We start from the raw sequence: 11,617 nt of genomic DNA on the forward strand, positions 1-11,617 counted from the left end.
TAAACTATTTTGAATACCTTCTGTGACACCCATGGTAATTTGGAAGGATTTATATGATTTTAAAAGATTTTCCAATAGGAGAAACGAGTGGTCTCTAGGAAAATGTATCGTACTGTACAGTAATGCATAATGTATCGTAATGTATTATGAATACATTACACATACATTTAATACATTTTTTTTAAATGTATGTGTAAGAGTAAAAGTAGATGCAAATAAAAGTACTCAAAGTACCAATGACTGGAAAAAAAGACTTGTTTAACCTGTTTTAATCAGATCTGTTCCACTGAAGATCCCACTGTATCGTGGGTAAAGTAAGCCGAATAGAGGCATCTCATTGGCAGCTCAGTGAAGGTGTGGTGAATCATGCGGGTTGCTGAGCCGCTCGATGGCGGTTTTCTTTCCCGTGTTCCTGCAGGGGGGCGAGTACGCCCGCAAGTCGGTGCTGATGGAGGGAGATAAGCCCATGACCCACTTCTACGACGACGCCCAGACCATGTACGAGGTCTTCCTCAGGGGCGTCCAAATGTCCAGTAAGTGCTCCTGGACCAGTTTCATGAGGACCGCACACGTGCAGTTTGCAAGACACGTGGCACCAGTGCATGATTCAGACCGCACCAATGTGGCAGTTATGCCGTAACAATAGAATGGAATGTGACATTTGGAGCATACCAATGTGCCATTTGAATCAAACTGATAACTCCCTGCACTAGCAGACAAAGGGATTCCAGACCGTAAACCCTCATGAGCCGGTAATGCATGCATGACTGTCTTTGTCAGTGTTTTGGATAGCTTGTGTTGTTTTTTTGTACCAAGTGACTAAATTTTCCACTGCCCCTGGCAGTTATTAATTAAGGAAATGATTTAATCTTGCAGATAATGGGCCCTGCCTAGGATCGCGGAAACCAAACCAGCCATACGAGTGGCTGTCCTACCAAGAGGTGAGCGTCTGTTAAACCCCTCCCCTTTATGGCTGACCTCATCTCTGAGATCATCCAGTCAGACAGAACTCTGCTGTTTTCCTCTTTTTTGGGGAGGGGGCGGGGATACAGAAGGAAGTGCATTTTTTTGGTTCATTTTAGGTTAGCAAGCGTCAAATATCTCATGTACTAATATGTGGACTGTAGATTGAGGAAGTAGCTATTTGTGAATGTTTTCCTTTCATGGGACAAGCATGCCTTGTTATTGTTTTACTAACGTTCCTGGAAAGCAGTTATAAGCAACCTTGTTCCTGGAGATCTACCATCCTGTATGTTTTCACTCCAAACCTAAAAAAACACACACCGAATTCAACAGCTACAGATCTTGTTGAGCTGCTCATTAGTAGAATCAGGTGTGTCAAAGTAGGGTTCGAGTGAAAACCTACAAGACGGTGGATCTCCTGGGTCAGGGTTACAAAAGTGGCCTGCAAGTAAGATCCTCAAAAACCTTAGGAAAACTCTTGAAGATCCTTGTCATGGAATTTAACAAATACCACAGGAGTCGTGATTGGATCAGATTGCAACAACACTGCATTCCTGACCTGGATCAGATATCACGTTGGGTACAGACTGCAGTTATGATCTGGACCAGATGCTGCCAAAGCATTGTCCCGAAGCACAATGCCAGTGTAAATGTACCCTTTTGCGTGCTGTTGTGTATGCTTTGTGTGCTGTTGTGTAGCCTTTGTGTGCTTTTGTGGCCTCTCAGGTGGCAGACAAAGCTGAGTACCTGGGCTCCGCCCTGCTCCACAGAGGCCACTCCCAAGACAGCGACAAGTTCATCGGCGTCTTTGCACAGAACAGGCCTGAGGTAAGTCTCACGCTGCCATTCCTGTCCTTCAGAGGCCTGTCTCTCACAACGGCCGCTACTGATCTTCAGTGATAGCACAAGCCCCTTAATGACGAAGCTCCTTCCACACTGACCACTGCTGACCTAGCTGACCGCTTCTGACCAGAGTGACTAGTCCTTTTCTAACTGGACAGTTCCTCTGCTTTGGTGACCACTTCTGTTCCATTATAACCACTCCTGACCAGGGTAACCAGTTATCTCCCAAGTTGAACGCTCCTCTGCCCTAGTGACCACTGCTGCTCCACAGTGACCACCCCTGTCATGTGGAGATTGCCTCTATCATCTAGTCCTTCTCCCAGTTTGCTGATGCCCCTCATTCACTTAAAGGTTCATTTAATTGTGTGACATGACAATTATAGGCCTAAATGTCCTATGACTAAAGGAGGAAGAGCCTTGTTCCTTCATGCATCAGTGTATACACCATGACAGGCCATGACAAATGACTCTTGAAACCCAAGAAAATTATAAAAATAACCTCTGACAACTTTGATGAAATATGGCCTGCCTTTGTTATAAGGATTTGTGCATGTTCATTCACAAACTCCTCACAGATTGTTTGTGAAGGCGACATGTCACCTCAGATAAGAAGGGAGCTGCTGGTGTCATGTGACCCGTTATGTCACTGACTGTGTTTCTTTTGTCCTCTGCAGTGGACAGTTGCAGAGCTGGCCTGCTATACATACTCCCTGGTGTGCGTCCCTCTATATGACACGCTGGGCACAGAGGCCATCAACTACATTATCGACAAAGGTGGGTGAGGGAGAACCCAGGGAGCATGTTCAGTTGGACGTACCGCAGACCGAGTGGCAATTTACATTCTCAGATATGCGTGTTCAGTCTCTGACTTGTGTGAACCACTTATATCAAAAGGCTCTGCTCGCCATCACAGGGTTTCATGTTTTGTGGAGACCATGAGTCAAACGGCATTCAACTTGTGTTTGTCATTGACTTTGGCTCACAGTTGAATGCAGATCTTTTATTGGCTGGCTCAGTGACCACCAGAATGAACTGTATTTAATTTGAGGTCAAAGTTTCAGGACAAATGTCGAGGGCCTGCAGGTTTTTGGTGGTGCCTCCACAGATGCCTTGCCCTTACTCCCTGTAAGAGTTCCTCTCTGACTGGTCTGTCCCCTCCCTGTCTGTCTGCAGCTGCCATAGCCACCGTGGTGTGTGACGTCGCTGACAAAGCCAAGCTGATCTTGGACTGCGTGTCGGGCCGGAAGCACTCCATCCGCATCCTCATTCTCATGGAGCCCTTCGACGCCGACCTGGTGGCCAAAGGGAAGAAGTGCGGCATTGAGATCATCAGTATGAAGGAAATGGAGGTGAGACTGGAGAGTTTCACGCTTTAGAAAAATGTAGGCGCAGATGATGATTGAACAGGGCAAGGCTATTGTGACTTAACTTTACTGGGAGGTAACAAAGACAAGCTTCTGCCAATCGTGGACTACATTGGTAATAACCAGTAGAATTAAGTTTTTGGATTCTTTCTGACTGTAATTCTGGGCTCACCTGCTAGTTTGTTTTCTTTTCTTGGCTGGTATCCTGACTTCCCCTGTCTCAGAAACAAGTAGCATTAATGAATTGGCTGGAAACATGGACATTTGTCAAGAAGGACTTCTGACAGGGTCTTCCTTTTCTGACTCCAGGATAATTGTGTGATTTGCAGATGCTTTGATCTAGAATTCCAATTTGTCATTCCCCTTGCAAGTGTGTCCAATCAGGGCACAGCATTTGCCTGGAAAGGTATTTGCCTACAAAAGAACTCTTGGCCAAATGAGAACTATTATATCTTTGGACATTCTGTTTCCATGGACATTGTGTTTACTATGGAGAGTGGGTAGATGCTGTTGAAGATGTGTAGGCGGTGTAGGCCTGTGTGTACAGTATGCTGTACCACAGCTGAACTGCCCAAACTCAAGTGTCACGAGTTGCCTCATTGATGAAGTGCAGGTGACCGGCTTGGACCAGTGACATCTGTTCTTCCTTTTTAGGCTATTGGAAGAGCCAACCACAGGAAACCAGCGGTGAGTACCTCCGCCAACTCTGTGCAGAACTGAGCGTGAGCTGACCGTGATGAAACCATTCTGACCGCCCCCCGTTCCCTCTTTACAGCCTCCCAGTCCTGATGACCTGGCCATCATCTGCTTCACCAGCGGGACTACAGGTACTGGCTGCAGCCTCCAGCCCACAACAGCTGATCTAGGATCAGCTCCCCAAACCTGAAATCTGAGCCCCAACGTTGCGAATAAAAGGATTAGGCTTATCCAGGGACAGTGATTGGGGGCAGAATATACATAAGCTAGCAGAAGACATGTGTGGGCCTCCTGAGTGTGTAGTGTGCATGTGAGCTTAAATTACACTTAATTCTTGCAAAGATTTACAGGTTCTCATTGTAAGCAAATTGTTTTCTGTCAATCAAACGTAACTGTGCACAGCGGCCTTTACAGCGACACACCGTGGGGTCCTTCACAAATAATGACCAGCAATTAGTCAGATTAGTGGCCCTGGCTGCTGCCTGCTAGAGGCACCGCCACAGAAGGAGCTGAGATAATTAACCGTTTCCCATCCCTCTCCTGCAGGAAACCCAAAGGGAGCGATGCTGACGCACAGAAACGTGGTGGCCAACTGCGCAGCTTTCATTAAAATAACCGAGGTAAAGGCAGCTCCTGCACGCTTCTCTCTTAAACGGACCACGATAAGCAGATCGCTCCACTGGGGGGGGTCAAGTAAGGTTGATTGACTGACCAGCCAATCACAGCTCGTCAAACACCGCTATCTTAGACAAACAAGGTAACAGCCATTGAGGGGCAATTACCTTGCGATGTGTTTGCCTAAAGACAACACCAGTAGTGGTCATTTTGCGGCTGATTAGCTACCAGCAACATAGTGGCACACAGCCGTATTATAGTAGAATACCCTCGGTTGAAAACGCCTGTTGTTTGTGCTCAGCCAAGCTGCCGGTCTCTGAGGCCTGAGAGGGTTTTCCTGCAAAGTCATGGCCCCCTCTGTATCTGCTCCACCTCCCCCATAAACTGAGATCCACAGCAGTGAGTTGCTGAGGGCTGTTGAGGGGGGGGGGGGGGCAGGGTTTTTCTGAATGCCCCCTCTGTCAGAAGGCGGGGGGGCGTGGGCCGAGCGAGCTAGCTAGCGACACAAACGGCGCTCGCTTACGCGGCTCCTCGGACCCTGGCACCCGTTTCCGGAGACGGCGCGACAATGCCCCCATTTAAGCCCGAGGAAGGGGCAGCGAGATCCAAAACAAAAACAGCGGCCAGAGGCTGGTACGGCTGTGGGATTCGCGCCCCGGCCGGGTGCTGCGAGTAAACAGCTGGACCCTTGTTCGTCAATGTAACCCTGAGCAACCCTACCAGATCAGCTGCAGACTGTTTGGCCTCTAGTGACTTCATGAGATATGATCTGAATTTGAGAAATGTCACAGCTGAACCATGCTCTTCGCTGTGTGTGTAAACTCCACAATCAGAGCCCAGTCTCTGTTATTCTGTGTGTGTATGTGTGTGTGTGTGTGTGTAAACTCCAGCTCAGTGCCCAGTCCCTGCTATCCTTTTTCCTCACTCTCTAAGGGATTCTCGGCATTCAGTTCTTTCTGCACTTTCTCATCCCTGTGCATCATCCTCCCATCTCGTTGCTTTTGTTGTCCCTCTCTCCTGCGCCTCACTGTCTCGGTGTTAACTCCTCCTTCCCCCCTCCCTCCCCCCTCCCCCCGCTCCTCTCTTTTCCTCTCTCCTTCCCGCTGTCTTCCTGCGGCCCCCCCGTGCTTCTTCCTGTCCACGCGGCGCCCGTTGCTCAGGGCCGGCTCTGCCCCAGCCCCGACGACGTCCTCATCTCCTTCCTGCCGCTGGCCCACATGTTTGAGCGGGTGGTGGAGGTACGGGGGAGGGTGACTCCTACGGTTCTTGTGTGTGTCTTTCGCAGGTGCACTGTCCGCTAACCCGAAGCGACACTCACATGTCCTACCTGCCCCTCGCCCACATGTTTGAGAGGGTGGTGCAGGTATGTACTGTACCCCTAAAACGGGAATCCCTAAAACAAGGGGGGAAAGCAAGGCTTATAGGCAGGGCCACCATCACCATCACCATCCCCCCCCCTCCCCTTACCCAGGGCAAAAGCCAGGTCAGTTCATGCATGCCTGCTTCCTGTTTGCAAAAGAAAGTTTATCACTCACTAGAGTTCAAATGCCATGTCACTTTCACTGCAATATAAGCATACTTTGGCTAAGAATGTTAAGGGCTCTCCAACACATCCTTGCCATTACATTAAAGTGTATTAAAATGCCTCTACATTAAAGTGTAAGGATGGCTGCTCTTCCACAGTGACTTACTGTCACTGCAGAGACACATTAAAACAACCCACAGAAGCAACAGTAAGAACACAGAGTCATTACAGTAAACTGTACTGATTGAATATTGGTTAAAAGCACTCTGATGAAAAACAGGTTGAATTACAGTACTGTAAGTGTATACATTATTCATGTTAGTTTCAAGATGAAGTGAAAGACTAATATAGTCTGAAGGCTTTTTCAGTGATCTGTATTTTGCTCAGACGCCTGTTGTCATTGTGTACTGAGCTCTGGCTTTTATGACACAAGAGACCTCTAGTGGAGACATTTGGAAATGGAAAAGCAGAATTGTTTTCAGGAAGTGGAGATAAAAGATGACAGGGTTGGATTTTTTATAGGCCGACCAGACATCCTCTTTTTCCCAGACATTTATTTTTGGGTCAGATAATATCCGTTGAGGTGGGATATCTAAATATAAAAAATAAAATTTTACCAAAATTGAGATACATTCTAGCAGGTTATGTGATGAATTATACCAGGCTGTGGTTTGGTAGTGGTCAGATCACTGATGTAAATAACTGAGATGGGTGTGGCATCTGCAGAGCTGCATTGTGGGACTGAACACAAAACAAGTCGCATCAGGGTCAGAATACTGCTGGACAGAGAGTCTGTGGGGAGCCAGTGCAGTCACAGAAGGAGACAGTGGCAAGTCAGAGCAGGGTTGCGTAAGGGGAATTTAGGGAGCCACAGCTCACTGTGTCCTGTGTCCCGCCTCAGGGGGTGGTCCTGTGCCACGGGGGCCGTATCGGGTACTTCCAGGGGGACATTCGGCTCCTGATGGACGACCTGAAGACTCTGCGCCCCACTGTGTTCCCCGTGGTCCCCCGCCTGCTCAACCGCATGTTCGACAAGGTGAGCGAGCGCACCGCCCCGTTTCGTAAAGCGTGGAGTTCGCCGATGGCGGTCCCGGCGGGGACCAGACCACACGCGGCCCTCCCGGGGGTGTGGTCCTTTCTCACGCGGCTGTAAAGTGGCTATCCTTTATTTTTCAGTCTTGGCGGATTTGCAGACATTTGTGATGATTGGCGGTCACAAAATGTATTTTTCACACTCCAAATACCATAGTTCAATTTGAAACAAAGCTATTACTAGGAACATGTTGACTGCTTATTTTTCTCAGAAGATAATCAAGATAATCCTGTGGTAGCATATTTTTGAGAAAGAAGACTGCCTAGAGTCAACCAACAATGTCAGCTGATGGAAATATTGAGCAACAGAACAAATTCAATTTTAAGGACTGCTGCTTCAAAGCGGCGCTGCTGTAACGGGTGCTGTGGTCCTCAGATATTCGGGCAGGCCAACACCCCGCTGAAGAGGTGGCTGCTGGACTTTGCGTCCCGGCGGAAGGAGGCAGAGCTTCGGAGCGGGGTGGTGAGGAGGGACAGCATGTGGGACAAACTCATCTTCAGTAAAGTGCAGGTAGGAGCAGGAGCACCTGGTAACCTGGCAACCCTAAGCCCCTCCGCCCTGGAGTCCCCTTTAGGCCTGCCTGTCCTCCTTCCCCATGTCCACAAGCGCACAGAGACCTCTCCGTCATCCGCCCTTCCAAATTCTGTGCCAAACATAACTCCAATGGAACTGTATGGAGATACGCACCTTTACTATGGTGCAATGCATATACAGTGTAGTTAAGAGTTGAAGTTGAACCAGGAGTTTGACCTGATGAAGATCCACCATGGATCTAGACATTGCTTGATGTTTCATACCAATAAAATATTTATATGGAGTTCTGGTGTGCAGGTTATACCTGAACTGCAAACCACAGTTCCAGCACAGACAGACAGTGTTTTAAATGTTGTTCTACCTTTGTCTAGTGCAAGCAAGTACATATCCATTATTAACACTAAAGCATCGTGCCTGCATCACCTCTGTGTACCATCGTGCCGATCACTGGAAATCTTTGCCGAAGAGATCTGAATTTTGGTAGTCCCATCCTTCTACAGCAACTAAGTTGCATGAGTTTTCTTCTGGTTCTCTGTCGCCCCCTGCAGGCCAGTTTAGGAGGACGGGTGCGGCTCATGATCACCGGAGCGGCTCCCGTTTCCCCGACCGTGTTGACGTTCCTGCGTGCAGCGCTGGGTTGCCAGGTGAGCATCGGCCAGGTGTGGGTCCTCATGCACATGTTGCATTTTTAGACCCATATTTCATGTTCTGCTCCCTCTCCTGGCAGTTCTATGAAGGGTACGGCCAGACAGAGTGTACGGCAGGCTGTACGATGTCAACGCCTGGGGACTGGACTGCAGGTAAACCACACATGCACATGTACACTGCAAACACACTACATGACACACTATGGAAAAAAGCCATTTACATCCATTTGCTCACTTGTACAGATTAATACATCCACATCCACATGAACGTTCACTCTGCTGCCCACTCAACCTTTGTTCACAGACACTATACACCCAACAAAATATACATCATACACCCAGACTACACTGCCCACACATACGCCCATTTTCGTCCATGTACAAAGGTACAGACACCCACATTAAATTATGGACAGACCCATTTTTATGTGTACTCCGCAGAAGTATAAAACAGCCTTTAGTCTAAAATGACATGTGGCTTTCATGGAAATTTCTGGCTAAAGCGCAAGCAAGAACTGAACTAAACTCACATTGATTAACAGCTAGGCTAAATTCCATGACCAGCACAACTGAAGTGGAAAGTCTGAAGTGCTTTGACAGAAAGACGGCAGTAGATGTTGTGTGCTTCTGTGTTTGGCTCTGATCTGGTTCCTTTCCCCTCAGGTCACGTTGGACCTCCACTGCCCTGCAACTTTGTGAAGCTGGTGGATGTAGCTGAGATGAACTACTTTGCAGCCAATGGAGAGGGAGAGGTAAGACTTTACAGCCAATGGGGAGGGAGAGGTAAGACTTTACAGCCAATGGGGAGGAAGAGGTGAGACTGCTGCTGGTGGGGGCTAGGATCCTGATCAAACAATGTTTGAAGCGTATGATTGTGTGCATTGTGTGGATATATCCCAGGCAAACGTAAGCACACCTTTGTCATTGTTCTTGATGTCATGCAGTTGTTTTACATTTGTTTCCTCTTGCAGGTGTGTGTGAAAGGACCAAACGTTTTCCAGGGGTACCTGAAAGATGATGAGAAAACAAAAGAAGCCATCGATGAGGATGACTGGCTCCATACCGGCGACATCGGGAAGTGGCTTCCGGTGAGGAGGACTACTTTTTTCTATTTTCAAGACTACCTAAAATTTTGCTGTGATGAGATTTTAAAGCACATTGTATTTTGTGCTTTTTTATTTCATCCAATATCCATCTTTGTGGTAAGATGGAAGAACTGTGACTGTGCCTCTCATTGGTGTCCCGTTTCCCCGCAGAACGGTACTCTGAAGATCGTGGACAGGAAGAAACACATTTTCAAGCTGGCTCAGGGGGAGTACATCGCCCCAGAGAAGATCGAGAACATCTACATCCGCAGCGACCCCGTAGCGCAGGCCTTTGTTCATGGGGACAGTCTGCAGGTGAGGGGCGGGGGCCAGGTCTAGCAGATAACTAAACCAGCACTGGGTGGGGGTTCTTCTAAGAAAGCCAGGAAATAGGATTGAGTTACATCAGGGGTGCCAAACTCAGCCCTCGAGGGCTGAGGGGTCTGCAGGTATTTGCGGTTTCCTTTGAGCCTGTTAAGGCCTTGAGAACAAACGGTGGGGATTCTCAGCCAATCAGTGACTTAAATGAACGACTGGTGCGGAAACACACCGGCCTCATGTGGCCCTGGCCTTCCTTCGCCTTCCTTCCGCAGGCGTGTCTGGTGGCCATCATCGTGCCGGACAGCGACTTCCTGCCCGGGTGGGCGAAGAAGAAGGGCATCGAGGGGTCGTACAGCGAGCTGTGCAAGAGCAAGGTGAGTCCTCCGGCCTCCCGTTTTCTCACAGGAAACGCTGAGCCATGAAAATGCCTCCACACATATGGGTCCTCTAGACAGTGCCACGAGACCTGCTCCATACTCACTGAAGGCTCTGTCCCTGTCCTGCTATGAACCTTAGCCGTGGACAAAAGATTGGCAGCAGACTCACTGGCTCGGCTGCAAGGAAACCAACCACTACAAACAAACCAGTCTACCCTTGCTTACCAACAAGCTAAGTAGCTGGAAAACACCTTTGCTAACACTAGCCAACAATCCGTGAACCTATAAGGTAAATATGGGACCTGTTTTAGATGCAACCACAATATTAATTCCACAGGTAAACATACACAATGAGACACGTAACCAGGCCCGAGTCTGAGTTTATCTGCCCTCTGTCTTAAGCATCTGTATGATAAATACAGTTAGCAGCTAACATTAGCCGGGTTGAACACAGCCAGTAAAGAAACAGACGAGAACAGGCTTCAAAGTGCTCTACATTGACTGGGTGTCTGGAGGAAAACCCATCACAGATCAGTATAGCAGTCTCAGGGGTGTGTTAAACGCCGGGGGCAGATCTGTCACATGCCTAACCGACACACGGAAGTCGTTTTTACTGTTAGCAGGGAAAGGTCAAGTACACGTTTTAAGGGGAAAAAAACCCCCCAAGGCAATGTGTTTCTGTGAATGCACCAGGCCACCCACAGATTCAGAGGCCTTTTACGAGCTTATCATTACACAGTCAAACCTATGTCTTTTTCCTGGGTTATGGCTGTATGGCTTTGTTAAAAAGGACTCTAAGAACACATGCTAATATAAATCTTTTTAAAAATTTACCCTGAAGCAGCCGGGTCCAGTCCTCCGAGGGGGTCCACTGCAGGAGGCTCCAGTATGGCTGGCTATTGAGTTTCACTGTCATACAGTAGGGCTGCCCTACCCTGTTTCTGGAGATCTACCGGTCCTGTAGATTTAAATTTCAACCATAATTTGGCACACCTGATTCTACTAATTAGCAGCTCAACTAGATCTCTACTGTAGCTGTTGAATGAGGTGTACTTTGTTAGGGTGGGAGTGAAAACCTACGGGACAGTAGCTCTCCAGGAGTAGGGTTGGGCAGCTCTGTTGTACTGTATATCAGTCTCATGCCAATGGTGGTACAGGTGTCAGCCTGCTCTGCTTTGTCAAATATGTGCGTTACCCAGACAACGTGCACCGCTTAACCAGTCTGTGCTCGTCTGTGCAGGAGCTGAAAAACGCCATCTTGGAAGACATAGTGAGCCTGGGAAAAGCGGGAGGACTGAAGTCCTTTGAGCAGGTGAGGCATCGTTTAGCACAGGAGCGAAGCGCTGAGCCAGACCGCAGCCAGACAGCATACAGCACGCTTCATTTCCTACTGTTAGCAGGTGGCACCCGAGCCTGTGCACCTGCGTAGCACACTGATGTTGGTAGCAAAACTGGTAACAGTACTTCGCATTTACATGCATTTATTTAGCACATTCCTATCCAGGGTAATTTGCAGCTTAATTGTAATACTATATGGTTTGTATGGTTGGATTA

At 48.3% G+C, this 11,617-nt stretch overlaps 1 protein-coding gene across 5 annotated transcripts in view; it reads left to right on the top strand.

The window, feature by feature from the left end:
* The window catches only part of acsl1a (acyl-CoA synthetase long chain family member 1a), a 39,133-nt gene that overhangs the window by 24,792 nt on the left and 2,724 nt on the right, over positions 1-11,617 (top strand). For 4 of the 5 annotated variants that reach the window (XM_035419263.1, XM_035419267.1, XM_035419264.1 and 1 more), the window contains exons 3-20: positions 419-533; positions 877-941; positions 1,690-1,791; positions 2,481-2,580; positions 2,980-3,155; positions 3,825-3,857; positions 3,946-3,997; positions 4,413-4,486; positions 5,767-5,844; positions 6,908-7,042; positions 7,475-7,609; positions 8,182-8,277; positions 8,361-8,433; positions 8,944-9,032; positions 9,252-9,368; positions 9,537-9,680; positions 9,959-10,060; positions 11,304-11,375. In XM_035419263.1, the coding sequence (XP_035275154.1) occupies positions 419-533; positions 877-941; positions 1,690-1,791; positions 2,481-2,580; positions 2,980-3,155; positions 3,825-3,857; positions 3,946-3,997; positions 4,413-4,486; positions 5,767-5,844; positions 6,908-7,042; positions 7,475-7,609; positions 8,182-8,277; positions 8,361-8,433; positions 8,944-9,032; positions 9,252-9,368; positions 9,537-9,680; positions 9,959-10,060; positions 11,304-11,375 (1,758 nt within the window). Of the gene's footprint in view, positions 1-418; positions 534-876; positions 942-1,689; positions 1,792-2,480; positions 2,581-2,979; positions 3,156-3,824; positions 3,858-3,945; positions 3,998-4,412; positions 4,487-5,641; positions 5,720-5,766; positions 5,845-6,907; positions 7,043-7,474; positions 7,610-8,181; positions 8,278-8,360; positions 8,434-8,943; positions 9,033-9,251; positions 9,369-9,536; positions 9,681-9,958; positions 10,061-11,303; positions 11,376-11,617 lie in introns of all 5 variants that reach the window. The other variant, XM_035419268.1, reaches the window with a different exon arrangement.

This window comes from Anguilla anguilla, chromosome 5 (genome assembly GCF_013347855.1).
Source record: "Anguilla anguilla isolate fAngAng1 chromosome 5, fAngAng1.pri, whole genome shotgun sequence".
NCBI classification, from domain to species: domain Eukaryota; kingdom Metazoa; phylum Chordata; class Actinopteri; order Anguilliformes; family Anguillidae; genus Anguilla; species Anguilla anguilla.